The sequence below is a fragment of the Scardinius erythrophthalmus genome (genome assembly GCF_964197995.2).
Source record: "Scardinius erythrophthalmus genome assembly, chromosome: 6".
Taxonomy (NCBI): Eukaryota; Metazoa; Chordata; class Actinopteri; order Cypriniformes; family Leuciscidae; genus Scardinius; species Scardinius erythrophthalmus.
In genome coordinates, this window is record NC_138226.1 from 19,572,736 (window position 1) to 19,589,224 (window position 16,489).

Below are 16,489 nucleotides of genomic sequence, written 5' to 3' on the forward strand. Positions count from 1 at the left end.
AGTGCATTACTCCTCGTTTGTATTTCTTTCGAAAAGGTGAATTATTGCATGGTACCGGGATGTTCAGTCAGAACATATGCGGTGCGAAACTAGGATAGTTCACAACACAAACGTCCGTGCCCTCGTCTGATTCAGAGATTTCGTCCAGGAGAAATTGTCATTGTTGAAATTCTTTGCCGCAGAGGGACTCTATCTCTGTTCGTAGTTGCATCTTACAGTCTATGAGTTGCATAGTGAGATCACCGGCGCCACCAGTCCGCCCTAACTCGAGCCAGTCCGGGCTCCTCGTCCACGGCAGGCAGGTCTTCTGCCTCGGCTGCTCTTCGCTATAATGCGGCTTGTAAAGGTAGCCACAAACACCTGATTCAAGCATCAGACTTCCGAAATCATCTTCTTCTATATCATATTGAGTACTCTCCTCCGCTATTGTCATAACTGTACATCTGTCTCCACAGCGCCTGTTAGCTTAGCTTCAAACAAGATGGAGGATATTGCTTTCAGTTTCAGAGAGTAAAGTCCCACCCACTGATCTGTAATAGGTCTGTAGCGTGAGCGGGTCCCGCCCCCTGGGAAAGATGAGGAACTAGTGCTTGTAGTCTCAACAGAAATCCCCCCTCTTACACTTCCTCCGACAATGACGCAAAATGATGATTTTTGCTTCATTGTGGGAGGAAGTGTAAGAGGTAAATAACGGATTTCTCCCGTCTCAGGGGAAAATGAGAGAGTGTTGCACGACCATTCAATAATATGACTGGGTTTCTAACAATGCAAAGCTTAGTGCAAATGGGTGGAGTGTCCCTTTAAAGTGGGGATCACAATTCACCTGTGGAACCAGTAATCAACAAAACGGAGATGATGTTTTAGATAAGAGTCAAGGGTTAATTTCAGGGTCTGAATTCTGGACAGTGTCCGTCTGTAAAGGTCATTTTGAATGGCCCTTCCCTGTACACACATCTTATTGAAATGACCTTGGTGGTTAATGATGTCACTCTAATAACCCTGCATAGGGTGTTTAGATATCAGCACAGCCAGAGTGTTATTTAGAGAGTCGCTGTGAAACATGCTGTTTGAGGATGGTCACCATAGTGATGAAGTCTACAGCAGTTATCACACCTACAGATGGTCTGTTTAACCAACCCTATAGCTTACACTTCCTTATTTGTTGTCTTTATAGGACCCTGGACCCATGCCGCCATCTCCCACCCTGGTTCAGAAGCCACTGCAGTTGTTGGAAATCAAAGCTAGAGGGCGCTTTGGCTGTGTGTGGAAGGCTCAGCTGCTTAATGACTATGTGGCAGTGAAGATATTCCCCATTCAGGTACCACGTGGACCCAAGGCCAGGGAATCAGCTTCTAAAGCTGATGAGTTAATCTAACCTGCTTAACCAATTACACAGCCAAACGTGGAGCTGAGCCATGTGTCAGCCTGTGAAGCACACAAACATTACATTGTTACAAAGCATTTCTATTTCAAATAAATGCAGATTTAAAATTTCTGTGCATCAAATAATCTGAGAAAAATTGGGAATATTAGAATGATTTCTGAAGGGTGTGACACTGAAGAAAGGACTGCTGAAAATTCACTGGAATAATTTACATTTTTACAATAAATTCCAATAGGAAAGTGTTAAATATACATTAATTAAATTACAAAACATAAATTAATAAAGATAAATATGTATTTCTTGAAATGAAATGAAAATTCCTCAGTGGAAACACATCTAACAGGAGCTGTCTCTCTCATAGAGTTACAGCTTAGAGTTTGGTGTTTGGTGAAATCATGTTTCATCCATCAACCACCCATGTAATAATTTGCTCTGGTAAATGACTGCTTACTTAAATAATAGTTGATTGTGAATGTCAGCTAAGACTCGATGTGTCAATTGTTTTAATGGTCAGTTAGCAGCCCTACTGATGTCGACTGACCAGTGGATCAGTGTTTAGGGGTTTGCCCATCATGCCAGTATGCTGTAATAACTGTGTACTTTGTGTCTTTCTCAGGACAAGCTGTCTTGGCAGAATGAGTATGACATTTACAATCTCCCTGGCATGAGGCATGAAAACGTTCTGCATTTCATCGGGGCCGAGAAGAGAGGAAGCAACCTGGACATTGAATTGTGGCTCATCACAGCTTACCATGAAAAGGTCTGGAACTAAATGGGGGCTGGACAGCATTGGCTTGCACTTAAAAGGAGGAACATTTCTAGATCCATATTTTAGTTTCTCAAAGTTTACAAATCTCTCTGCCATCATTATCAGCAGGGATTACCTTATATTCTTTTTTTTTTTTTTTGCAGTGTTGCTAATGATTTATTTATTTTTTTAAGTCTTTTATTTATTTGATATATACATTTTTATTAAGACTTTGAACTTTAGACTAAAGACTTGAGTTTTGCTCATTGAAATTACCAATCCCAGTAGCTGAACACTCAAATAAACATGACAAAAAAAGAGTGATAAATGAGAAAGAGAATTAATACATCACATCGCATGGCTATGTTTTGAATGCCATTGATGTAATAAATTTGCTGTGTCTATAAAACATTTTGTTATGAAGGTCTTCTGCTTGAGATGTTCTTAAGGGGCAGAAAGAATGAAGTGACAAAAGATTCATTACAAAAGAAACGTTTTTCATATGTCATGTTGATGCCCGGTAGGATCCAATTATACAAAAGAAATCATTTTCATAAAAAGATGATTCAATATTTTTTAGTCAATATGTGCTACAATAGTGCTCAAAGAGTTTTTCCCTTTTTTTCACAGTTTTTTTTTTTTTTTACTTTTATCAGCAGTCAGTCTTTTGTTATTCCTGAGTTTATACTTTTTGTTGCGAGTTAAAAGGTTTTAGTTGTTTATACTGCAGGCTGAAGCACAGCCATGATTGATCCACGAGTCTCTGCTTTCTGTGTGCAGGGCTCCCTGACAGACTACCTGAAGGCCAACGTAGTGACGTGGAACGAGCTGTGTCACATCGCTCAGACCATGGCTCGAGGACTGGCTTACTTGCACTCTGACTTCCCAGGACACAGAGATGGCCACAAACCGGCCATCGCACACAGGTTAGAAATATACAACTATCTAAAAACCATTGTGGTTCTTAGATATATTGAACGGTGGACATTTGGTCTAAATCTTGTCTCGCATGTTGTTTCAAACCTTTATGACTTACTGTCACAAAATAGTGTTGTTTTAGACCCCATTGACTTTCATTGTATAGACACAAACTGCTGAAGCAGTCTTAAAAATATCTTTGTTTATGATCAATTTAAGCAATTTTTACATATTTAAACTTGTATTATACATGCACAGGGATATTAAGAGCAAGAACGTTCTGCTGAAGACAAACCTGACGGCTTGTATAGCTGATTTTGGTCTGGCTCTGAAGTTTGAGGCAGGAAAGTCAGCTGGAGACACGCATGGACAGGTAAGTGTTGGAGCTGGTGCTGATTGAAGTGCCGCCCTTGTGCGAGGGTTGGCTGTGTGAAGTGTGTTTAAATATGAATGTGATTCTGTGGAGGTGTATCAGAGGCTGCCTCTCAGCTGTCCACATAATAGACATAATAGACCAAAATGTCAGTTGTCGATATCGAATGAACAGTGAAATTTCATTATCAATACCACAACAAAAACATATGCTATTGAGCACACTCTTTTATGTAAAAAGTTAAATTATAATATAAATGATAACAAATTCAATTATAACCATGGCATTTAGCAGGAGTGTTTCTCGATGAAGTAAAGACATCTTGAAGTTTTTCCAAGAAATTATTCAAGTAAACAGGTGGTAATAAAATCATGAAAAAATAAAACAATTTAAAACAATAGAAAATGGATATAAAATCATTAAACAATGCTTGAGGATTTTCAGTCTGAAGTATTCAGGTAAACATTCAGTAATTGAATAAAATAAAAAAGTAATCTTATTAAAAAAAATAAAAATAAACTTTCTTGTCCTATTGTGTTCTACAAGACGTACAAAACTTAAGATATTCACTAGTAGTGTTTATTAGGCTGTCTGGACCATCCATATTGAAACCATGACTGAATTGACTGCAGTGCTGGCAGAAAGATTGTAGAAGGACTTGTATCAATACTGTTTTTTTATTGTTGTAATGACTTGCCGGTCATTAACATAATTTTATTATAGGTATGTTTAAGCATCCAGATGATTAAAACATTCTCATATACTTTAATGTAAAATTTTCTCTGGCATTTACTCTACATCCTAACCCATAATTCCCTTACGCTGTACTCCTCAAGGCAGTCTATATGTATTTACATGTACTGTTTTTACTGTTGTGCTAATCAGAAAGTGGTCTCTCTGTGCGCTCCAGGTGGGAACCAGGCGTTACATGGCCCCGGAGGTGTTGGAGGGGGCCATCAACTTCCAGCGAGACTCTTTCCTCAGGATAGACATGTATGCGGTCGGGCTGGTGATGTGGGAGCTGGCGGCCCGCTGCACTGCATCTGATGGTACGAATGCGTGAGCTGCTGTTCCTCTAAGACCGTTTTGACATCACACACTACAGTTGTATCAGTTATTATACCACAGTCTTTCTGAATACTCAATTCTTTGAATTGGCAGGAAAGTGTGCATTCAAACCATGTAATGCTAACCATGTAATGTAATTCTAGTCAGGTTAATCACATTCTGTATTAATATGCTGCCTTCATTGAAGCATGCAAACACAGATCACTCGCACACAGAGATTGGAGATCGCGCAGCACACACAGAAACATTCAGGTGCACAGAATTTTGTTGTCAATACTTCCCTGTGACTTTTATTAATAAATTAGTTTTGCTACTGAATTATATATATCGCTGCATTATATATTTATCAGCAACAAGGCGGTATGGTAACATCGCTGTTTTAGAAGTAATTAAACACAAAGCTTCACTATTAGTAGAAAGACTTTGCACAGACGCACAGTCTCTTTCTCTTTCTCCCTTTCAATAATTCTTTCAAATACATGTTCTATTTCATTCAAATAAATGGAATCTTAATGCATTATTTTCTGTGCAAAACACTAGATTTAATGAGTCATAACTGACGAAAATAACCATCATTTTTATACTTCCAGTCAGGTGATTATTTTCCTCCATTAAAATCTTGTAATGCACACCTAGCTGTGTATTATCCCTTACTTGTATAGTAGAAATTTCATTGATATTAGAGTTGTAACAGTCTAGCAGCACTCGCTGATCACACACGCACACATTTTCTGTATGTTTTACTGCCACTCGAGCTCCTGAATAAGCCTGTCATTTTAAGTGCAGTATGCTCGCCATTATTGATTATTGCTGTCTGGTCTAATGGAACAGTATTGATCAGGTGTGGATGGTGAAGCAGACTGGGACTGTTGTGACAGTGGTAGTCATGTGTGACGACCTCATTGAGTTCAGTGCATGATGGGATTGAATGGATGATAGAGTGTGATGGAGGCAGATCAGGTGGTTAAACGTCATTCTGTTCAACTTCCTATTCTCCAAAGCTTCTCTTCCCTTGTTTATTTTGCGTTTCTGCGGATAACACTATAGAATGTTGATTTAATATTATTATATGATATAATACTTTCTTCTCACCTGAGTGAATACCTGTGTCAGCTAAGCTATCCCTTTTCTAAAATTTAAATGCAGCTATATATGATTGTGTATACAGAAAACTTATGTAGGAGAGACATATTAAGCCTTGTTTCCCAAATAAATAATTGCCTTTAATGTTGTAAATCTAGTCAAGTCTAAGCAAATAATAATAAAATAATGTATAATGTATAAACCTGGAAAAAAAAAACGTTTTCAATTATATTTGAATTTATTTGTGTGACACTTTTTGTGATATATATTGTTCAAAGGCTTCTTTACAGAGAATGTTGCACTACAACCCTTGATTAGAAAGATAGAGTCGACAGTGTTGAGAAACTATCTAGAAATATACAACACAAATTCAAACAATTCTTAAATGAATGTACATTGCCGGGAAGGAGAGCTGAACACATTTTCCCCAAAAATCTATATTTCCTACAAACTGCATTTCAAAATAGTTAAAGGGGACCTATTAGGCAAAATTCACTTTTACGTGGTGTTTGAACATAAATGTATGTCGGTAGTGTGGTAAATGGTCCACCCACTCCTTTATTTAAATCCCCATAAATCATAAGCGATGTCTCAGAATAAGCCGTTTGTAGATTCTAACAGTGACGTCACATATGCCCACTATTGCTGACGGACTCTGCTCTATTAGACCCCGCCCTCAGTGAGCTATACACAGTCCGCCATGTTTATCTCATCGCCAGAGCATTAAACAGCAGCATTCAAGTAAGAAATGCATTCTTATTAAAGCTTTTTAAGCTAAGTTATTCAGTCAAGAGCAGTGAGTGATTTTCTGTTTTTCCTTTGTTGTTTGATTCATATTAACAGTATATATAGCAGTAGGCACTGTATAGTATGCTACATTTACACTGCAAATCTTAATGCACAAATCCGATCTTTTGACCATATCCGATTTTTTGGCCCACCTGTTTACATTAACTTTACTAGTGACTGGTATCCGATACCTGTGTTTACATAAATTCCAAAATGATTTTCAGTGATCTTGATACTACGCACATGATAGACCCTGGTTTTGAATGTGCTATTAAAATTATTTACATAATTCATGTCAGGTGTTCATGATTATTTGCCAGCGTGGTCCAAGATAATAGCTGTTATGACTCATGAATGTTTTGCAGCGCAAAATCTGACGGAACATATAGTCCGGAGAATTTTTTCGTGTATCTACAGCTCAGATATAGAAGTGAAATAAAGCCCAATATTTCTTTTTTTAATGAATTCAAATAAATGAGAGAGAGAGAGAGAGAGAGAGAGAGAGAGAGAGAGAGAGAGAGAGAGAGAGAGAGAGAGAGAGAGAGAGAGAGAGAGAGAGAGAGAGAGAGAGAGAGAGAGAGAGAGAGAGAGAGAGAGAGAGAGAGAGTGTGCACGTACACGAGTAAGTAGCCTAAAATTGAAGCTTGTTGGTTTAATTAATAACAGCAAAGTTATCACAGGGTTCTCACGGATCCTTAAAAAGTCTTAAATTTGATTTTTACAATTTAAGGCCATAAAAAGTCTTATTTTTACTTATGAAAAGTTGTACATTTTTGATGACACTTTGACTTGGACGTATCTAATCTAATTAGCGTACATATTCTTTTTATTATTCTATCTTTGTGGATTTGCTTGTTCACGTGACAATTCGCCTCACATTCGCGGCAGCATATTACGTCTGAAAGTTGGTAAATGTCAGTTCAATTCGGTTGAATGAATGACTCCCTCAACTCACTTATTAAGACAGTGACTTGCCGGCACCTACTGGCGCTTTTAGTTTCATATTTAAAGTAGCTACCCTTTAATTAAAACGTTAAAATTAGAAATAATTTCATATTTAAATATTGAATAAAAAAAATAATCTCATAGCTTTATTTATGCAATTGTAAATGGAGTTTAAATATATTAATGCCTGTTCTGATGCCACTTCTGTGTCACCTCTGCACTGCAAAAATTGATTTTGATTTAATGATTTAATTTGACTGGTAAGTGGCAACAGTGGTAATATCAAGATATATTTTTGTCAATATTGCTCACTCCTAATGTGCAGTATTAATTTTGATTTCTTCGGGTCTTAAAAAGCCTAAAATTTGACTTTAAGTGTGCAGCAACCCTGTATCACCTCATTGCAGAGAAATATAATGTAGCTTTTAGTAGTGAAGCTGTATTATTTATAAAAGTCACAGGCAGAGGTTGAAAACCAGCTCTTCAATGTTTCGGTGTTTGCGCAATTTCTTTTCTTTACAAAGATAAATATAAAGTTCCCACCTCAATAAAAAGCTGTGAGCGAGCGCATACAGACACGTCTGCCTCATAATACAACATTAAAACGCTATCTTTGTGAATAAATGTGTCGTCCTTGCCTTGTATTGGCTTGGAATATGCGTGTTTAGACGTTTAGATGTCCAGATATCAGATATATATCTGATTTAAAACCACATTTGGAAGTGGCTCAGATTGGTTGCGAAAAAATCGGATCTAATGCGGATTTTTGTGTTTACACTTGTGCAACAAATTCATAGTAAAGGATCAGATTTGTTGTGCCAGTGTAAACTCAGCCTAAAATACACAGATCTAATATACACATGTGATTTCTTCACTTGCTGTTTACGTTCACAGACATAACCGACTGCGTTATGTGAACTTTGTGTTTTTTATACAACCTTTTGTGTATTTGACCGTTTAAGCACAATAAGACGTGAAAGTGAACTTATTTTAATACTCGCGTGACGCACCGTCTGACATCCATCTGTCTGCTTGTGCTTCGGATGTGTGCGCTCAGAAAACCATATATCAGATGTTTAGATTGAAATGGCTTAAAAATGCATGCAGTTAATAAACATTCATGATGATGAAGAACTGCAATGTCACGTGAGTGTGACCGCAATAGAGATGATAATAATCAAAACCAAACAGATGTTTTAGGTTCATATACCTAAAAAAAAATCACTTTTTGTTTTTGTCTTGCAAATTTTCTGTGTACCCCTTGTAGCTCCCTGAACCAAGTTTGAAAACAGCCTCAGTGATTGGACTTCCTGATCTGAGCAGATGTTTGTTCATTTTTTCTGAAGGTCCAGTTGACGAGTACATGCTTCCGTTTGAGGAGGAGGTGGGCCAACATCCCTCTCTAGAGGACATGCAGGATGTGGTGGTCCACAAAAAGCTTCGGCCCACTCTCAGGGAGTGCTGGCAGAAACATCCGGTACATAACGTCAATCCTAAAACCTCACCAAAAACGTTCATTGAGTGAAAATTAGGCTTGATATAAAATGCGTTCATTTGTCTCACAGGGTCTGGCCATGCTGTGTGAGACTATAGAGGAGTGTTGGGACCACGAGGCCGAGGCGCGTCTCTCCGCGGGATGTGTCGAGGAACGCGTGGTCCAAATGCAGCGGCAGACCAGCATCTCTGCCCCAGAGGAAATAGTCACCGTGGTAACCATGGTGACCAACGTGGACTATCCCCCTAAGGAGTCCAGTCTATGACTAGAGGATATCAGCATGTGAATTGCGGGCTGACCGAACAGAAAACGCGTCGGGAATGGTGGTGGACAGCTGTTCTGACAGCCGGCTTCAGACGTGCTGGATGATTGTCCTGTACTTTCGGCTGGAGCAAATGCAGGCAGTACATTTTGCGCCGAATCTGGGTTTAATACAGGTACACCTGGAGCCAGCTATGTTAGTGTATGTGTGTGTATATATAAACTAGTACCACGGGGCGCTCCGGCAAGGACGGAAGATTATAAGCCGGCATCAAAAACGTTGTTGTCGTTTCTCTGCTTGGAGAAGAAACTTTCCCGTTCAAGGAGTAAACGAGACTTCGCCGCACGGCGCTAGTGTCATTTCAGTATAAAAAAGGGCAACGTCCATGTAAAAAAACACATTTAATGTGTTCATATGAATGACTATTGTAATGCCAATAAGAAACAGCTTTTTGAATGTGTAGTGTGACGCTGCTGTACAGATATCAACAGAAAGGGTGACGATACAACCCAAATCAACACGTGTTTTCTCTGAAAGCTTTCAGAGTTTCTGTCAGATAACCACCAACCTCTCGACAAGGTATACCTCAGTTTCTCATCCTAATAATACGTTTGTTTTGTAACACTATATGATATTAAAAAAAGAGGCTTTTCGATGACCTCCATTTGGCACGGAAGCTTTTTAAATACGGGGAAAAGTTTTTTTATATGACAGATTATGCCAAGAAACGATGGCCATTCATAAACCAGTGTTCTGCCTTCTTTCTTTTAGCCGTTCTCTGTGTTGCCCTGCTGTTTAAAATGTGATACTTTTGTTTTTTAGCATTGTGACCGTTTTGACCTTTATCGAGACCTGTTGAGAAGAAAAAAATCCCTGAAAATATGAATTTTGTGAAAATAATACAGCACTTACCAATATAGGTTTGCGGTGTCCTCACAACATTGACGTATGTGCATGCCTCGTGTTCTCTTTTTTTTTTTCTTTTTTTTCCTTTGTTTTTCAAACCTTTGTTATCACGTGGAGCTTGTGCATGAGATCCCGTTAGCAGTCATGGAAACCCCTTAATTATTCGTTAATCTGAAGTACTTCCTGTCTTCAGGGCATCACTCATTTCCATTTTCATTTGGAATCCTCCAATCCTGGTTTTCTATGATCACTGTCTGTCACCTCAAACTGGTTTCAGATCAGCAGCCAGGCGACCTTCTACACACTTCTACAAGAACTGTATCTCAGTATGTCTCAGGAAGCGTTTCCCTTTGCTTTGAGCCCTTTGGTGCCATTATGGTTACCCTTGTTGTATTATGTATGCAAGGGCCCTTGATATATAACACCTTATTAGTGTGGTCATATTATGTGCAATAACATCCTAAGCAGGGACTGTTTCACAGCTCACAGGCCACTTCCAGTGTGGTAAAAATATAAGCGCCTAGCTGATTGCTTAAACCATAATGTACATCATGAACTGAAGTTGACGTCAAGCTTACGACATGCTATGCATATGTTATGATGCCCGATTGTCTGAGAGTATTAAGATAATAATATGCTGTAACGGGGACCGAACACATGCAGTAACTCTCTGCCGACTGGCTGACAGTCTTTCAAATGAACAGCTTCTCTGCTGCTGCTCTTAGGCTTTGTTCACACTGCACTTAAATCCATTTTGATTTTCAAATCCAATTTTTAGGATCAACTGTCATTTTGCAGGAAATCTGATCCATTTGTTCAGACAGTGTAGTCAGTATCAGTCATTCATTGCATCCCAGATGATGGAAAATCTGTTCACAATTAAACCGATTTCAAACCACATATGGGTCTGATTTGAATCAGGCTTGTAAAAATCGTTTTTTCATGTGGGGTTGTTTCTCCCGTTCAGACTGAAAACTAAAGTGATTTGAGTCGGACACCAATTCAGATTTCTGCTGTCTGAACAAAACCTGAAATATGATTCAGTGGCTCAGTGATTTTGCTCATTTTGCTTTTGATATTAATCACGTCAAATCCTGAACGGTGAAAAAATGAATTGAGATCTGATCTGACCATTCGGACATGTGGATGTGGTTTGAATCCGGTTTGTAAACATTGCGTTTCGTGTTTGTTTGCTTGTTTTTTTCACCCATTCGCACTACGAATTTCTAAACGGATTCGAGTATGATACAAAATCGGATTTCTGTTGCTTGTCTGAACAAATTCTGAAATGTTGGTTCATTACCTTTCGTTATACCCCTTGTGATGCATTTGACAATGTTCAGGTTCATACAACTGTATGCAATCAAGCCCTTTCAATGAAAGCTTTCTATCTCTCTCTACTGTAGCATTCTCAGCCAGCTCATTCTGTTGTACTTCATCTGACTGCTGTCAGAATGGTAAAGTAATAAGGGCCCATGCCATCTTTCAAAGGCCTTCCGTTGGACTTTGTAGGTGCAAAATTGAAGGCCAGGTGGTTATAAGCCCAAACTAAAGCTCTTTGCAGGTTAGGGTTAGGAGGACGAGTGCTCTCGGTCTAAGAGCACCTCTTGTGAGGTTCTTGCAATTTGACTTTTTGACTGTAAACACTACAAAAGATTCACTAAGCCTGAGTGACTGCTGCTGGCCTGTAGAGTGTTTTCACCAGGTGCTGTCCTGTACCCTTGTCTGTTTTTGGTGTTTTATTTGGGGAATCTGGGAAGAAGGTTGAATAAGATGAAAAGCCAAACTTTAAAAAAAGCCCCCTGTTTAGTAGAAGACTCAATTTAAAATGCACCGTATGTACAAATGAATGTTGTTTAAGATTGTGAAAAGAGCATGAGGTTTTTTTTTATGTCACAAAGAAAGAAATCCTTTATTGATATTATTATTATTATTATTATTATTATTAAATATTTTAATGTTAATTTTGTACATCTGTATCTTAGTTTTATTAATTTATATCATGGCCCAACTGTCATTCTTCTTTTCTGGATAAATGAGAAGTGATGCTTTCTCTTTTTTTTAAACTGGTCAGATAAAACACTACAAAAGAATCAATCCTTTACCTCAGACTTCCACTCACAGCGTTCAAAAGATTGAACAAACAGTGTAGCACGACTGACAACATGGTGCAGCGTTGCAAAAATTGCTCCTGGGATTCGACCAGCAGCTTCTCTTTGTCTTTTCTCTCAGACACACTTCAGTGACAATGTTTCTTCTCATTGAGTGAATGTCTCCACTTTACCAAAACTCTCTAATTTAGGTGCGAGCAGCTGTATTACTGTTGTGCTGGACATGCCATTTTTGTCCACCTTACTCTCGAGTATTTACCGCATTCAGGGCCTGATCAGACGTAATTGTTACATAATGTACAGATTAAATTTTATGCTACTACTCCCCTCAAATAAAGTATAGTGACTGCTCTCAAATGTGTACTGTGTCTCAATTACTCAACTCATCTGAAAATAGTAATGCGTATTTCTGTCTGTTTTAAAGACAGAAGTGAAGATTTCCACTGATAAATGTTTAAGCACGAACACTGCATCTGAAAAAAAAATATATTTTTCTTTGTGTTTCTGATATTGGCAATTTGACTTTCTCAAAGCTTGACGTGTATTTGATGAATAGCTGTTGTGTGTGATCACACCACTAGATGTCAGCATTTCACCTCGTTGTACACTTTTTGATAGTAATATTTTACTGATGCTACTCAATTGAAAAAGTTTGGGGTTAGTAAGATTTATTTCTTTTTTTATCTTCAGCAAATATGCATCAGATTGATCAAAAATAACAGAAGACAATGTTACAAAATATTTCTTTTTCAAATAAATGCTATTCTTTTCAACTTTCTATTCATAACAATCACAATAAATGTATCACGTTTTCCACAAAATAGTAAGCAGCACAACTGTTTTCAACATTGATAATAATAATAAATGTTTCTTGAGCAGCAAATCAGCATATTAGAATGATTTCTGAAGGATCATGTGACACTGAAGACTGGAGTAATGATGCTGGAAATTCAGCTTTGCCATCACAGGAATAAATTATATTTTAAAATACATTGAAATATAAAAAAATGACTTTTTACTATATTTTAGATCAAATAAATTCAGCCTTGGTGAGCATAAAAGCCTATTAAAAAATAAAATCCAATGTTATGAATACAACAGCTTATCAATAACATTAGCACATAATCTAGATTTGTTCATTATTATTATGTATCCTTATTGTATAAAATATTTTTCTAGTGTTTCTAAAATTGCTGCATTGTCTCTTGTCCCAGACTCACCTGGAAAGGGAGTGAAGCTCCAGCTGGAGAGTTCTGCAGTCCAGTGACTGAACGCCCACCATAGAGGTTATATATAAATTCAAGTGGACTGCTTGTCCGGCATCTCATCTCACTGTTTCTCTTTGAGCTGTTGAACTGAATCACCTGGTCAGGCTGCTGTAAATGTCCTTGAATAACAGTGTGGGAGTCAACAAATCACATTCTCCCAGAATACATAACAAAAAGGAGAAAGAGTTCATAATGCATGCAGTAGGGCCAGAGAAGCATTCATATCTGAAGCTCTGAAAACTATAACCACTATAACCAGGATGCCCTTTGAGATCACATGACCTATCGAATACTGCTTTTACTCAATACCTATAATTGAACATGGATAATCATTGCTAACTGTGAACAGTGCATTTCTAAGTGTTATTTTATTACTATTTATATACTATTATAGTTTTTATAAAGATTTTTAATTAGCTCATATTCTTATATATCATTTTGGTATATTTTAGTTTAATATTTGCCAAAGCAAAAGTAGACCTTTTTTTTTATAGTTTACGTTTATAGTTTTTTTTTTATCTAAAATGTATGTTGTGCTTTATTTCATTTGACAAACTTTTTTTTTTTTCTTATTAGTTTAGTTTTAGTTAATGAAAACCAAAACTGACTAGTAACTGAAAACGACTGTGTTATGCTAGATTCGAGTTCTGTTCTGTCAATAAGGAAGATTTTGAGGCTGATCTTGTGACTGCTGTTAGTTTTTCTGGCTGAATATGTTCCTCTATTGTAAAGTCACTTTGGATAAAAAGTCTGCTAAATGCGAAAAGTTCAATTTCATAGTTTAGAAATTGAGTAACAAAACATTGAGTTACTGTTTTATCATTTCACAGCGTGCTACAGCCATATCACCCTGTAGCCCAAGACTGGTTGCCCACTGAAGCTAAGCAGGGTTGAGCCTGGCCAGTACCTGGAGACCTCATTAGAAAACCAGGTTGCTGCTGGAAGAGGTGTTAGTGAGGCCAGTAGGGGGTGCTCACCCTGTGGTCTGTGTGGATCTTAACGCCCCAGTGTAATGATGGGGATACTATACTGTGAAAGGCACCATTCTTCGGATGAGACGTTAAACCGAGGTCCTGACTTTCTGTGGTCATTCAAAATCCCATGGCACCTCTCGTAAAGAGTAGGGGTGTAACCCCTGGTGTCCAAAATTCCCTCCACCTGCCCTTATCAATCATGGCCTCCTAATAAACTTCATCCACTCCCTGATTTGGCTCCATCACTCTCTCTCCTCTCCACCTATAACTGGTGTGTGTTGAGCGCACTGGCGCCGTTGTACTGTGGCTGCCGTCACAATATCCAAGTGGATGCTGCACACTAGTGGTGGTTGAGGAGAGGCCCCGATATGATTGTAAACAGCTTTGGGTGTACAGTAGTACATAGAAAAGTGCTATATAAATGCCTCATTCATTCATTAGCAACATGTTTCACACACATTCTTAAGTGTTTTGGGTATGTGGTGTGTTTTCAATTTGACCAATTTGTCCAATATCCATGCAAAAGCAACTCCTTAGAGTCAGTCAAACTGCCCCGTGAGACCGAGTGGTTGATAATAACCTGATCAGAGAGAGCCATTATCCCTGGAGGAGAAAATTAACATCTACATTGAGCTCCTCTTGGGAAAAACATGTGTCTCTAGAATCATTTGGCTGCTCCCCAAACACAGATGTCACTATGCCAATGCATATGCCTCCATGCACATCTGCCATTTGCCTCTCCATCATCTCCAGAACTCACAAGAGGAGGTTTCTCACAATGCATCTGAGCATTTTAACCAGTTTTAAAAAAAAAAAATGCAACGAGATGCAAATGGAATGTATTCAAATTTGTTTTCAGTGATTAAAATAAAGCTGAAATAAAATATAATTAGATGAAAAAATAAAACTTAAAAAAACTTAACTGAAAATGAATTGATATGTATATATATATATATATATATATATATATATATATATATATATTAGGGCTGTCAAAAGATTAATCGCGATTAATCGCATCCAAAATAAAAGTTTGTGTTTAAATAATATATGTGTGTGTACTGTGTATAATTAAATTTGTATATATAAATACACACACATGCTTGTATATATTTAAGAAAAATGTGTAATTTATATATAAAAAAATTATATTATATAATATAAATTATAATATAAATATATACAGTATATGTATGGAAATATTTCTTAAATAAATACATGCATGTGTGTGTATTTATATATACAAAATAATTATACACAGTACACACACATATATTATGTAAACACAAACTTTTATTTTGGATGCGATTAATCGCGATTAATCTTTTGACAGCCCTAATATATATATATATATATATATATATATATATATATATATATATATATATATATATATATATATATATATATCATTAATTCATTTTCATTTAAGTTTTTTTAAGAAATGTGTTTTGTTTTAATCCAGATCAACTTCTGTTTATTTGACCATTTTAATATTAGCGGTACAGCAGTTTTACATTTAGAACTTTGTTCACTCATAAAATGTATTAATTTGTCTCAGGCAGAAAAGAAAACTGTGTGAAAAGCCAAATGCTACTTCAACCACAAAATGTATCTATTGCAATTCAACTGTCCAAACCACAACTCGAGATCTGGAAATGTGCTTAAAGACCTATTGGTAGTAATGTGCATAAATTCATACAATAACAAAATACAACAAACACATGCGGTGATCACAACAATACATTATTTACATTTTTATTTGGACATATGCTTTTGTCTTGTATTAAATTTGGATCAAGTGTTTGACTTGTTTCTGTATACTGATAATCATTAAACTATAGCTGATTTTTGTCTTTGACAGGTATTCTACTTGACCACCATTTCACCATTCAGTCCACAACTGAATATGTATATACAGAGGTATCCAGTTTTTATGAGGGGAAATTTTATATCCAGTCCAGAAGACTGATAAATGTGATTTAAAAAAAAAAACTGTCTACACTCCACAGGCAAAAAGGAAAATTATAACTCTTGACTCTTAAAGAGTTTCTTAAAGACATTATGCACTATATAGAAGTGTGACTTACTTTTCTCTCTTCACACTTTCAGACTGAAATGTCAATATCACGTGTCCAAGAAGAAGTTGCCTAAAAAACATTCCA

At 37.1% G+C, this 16,489-nt stretch overlaps 1 protein-coding gene across 3 annotated transcripts in view; it reads left to right on the forward strand.

Moving 5' to 3' along the window:
* The window catches only part of acvr2aa (activin A receptor type 2Aa), a 57,127-nt gene extending 43,741 nt beyond the window's left edge, over nucleotides 1-13,386 (forward strand). The window contains exons 5-11 of one of the 3 annotated variants that reach the window (XM_081368834.1): nucleotides 1,175-1,318; nucleotides 2,001-2,144; nucleotides 2,913-3,058; nucleotides 3,309-3,423; nucleotides 4,334-4,472; nucleotides 8,655-8,785; nucleotides 8,874-10,868. In XM_081368834.1, coding sequence (XP_081224960.1) covers nucleotides 1,175-1,318; nucleotides 2,001-2,144; nucleotides 2,913-3,058; nucleotides 3,309-3,423; nucleotides 4,334-4,472; nucleotides 8,655-8,785; nucleotides 8,874-9,068 — 1,014 coding nt within the window. In that variant the 3' untranslated portion in view covers nucleotides 9,069-10,868. Of the gene's footprint in view, nucleotides 1-1,174; nucleotides 1,319-2,000; nucleotides 2,145-2,912; nucleotides 3,059-3,308; nucleotides 3,424-4,333; nucleotides 4,473-8,654; nucleotides 8,786-8,873; nucleotides 10,869-13,296 lie in introns of those variants that run through there. The other 2 variants (XM_081368833.1, XM_081368835.1) reach the window with 2 other exon arrangements.
* The last annotated feature ends 3,103 nt before the right edge of the window (nucleotides 13,387-16,489 follow it).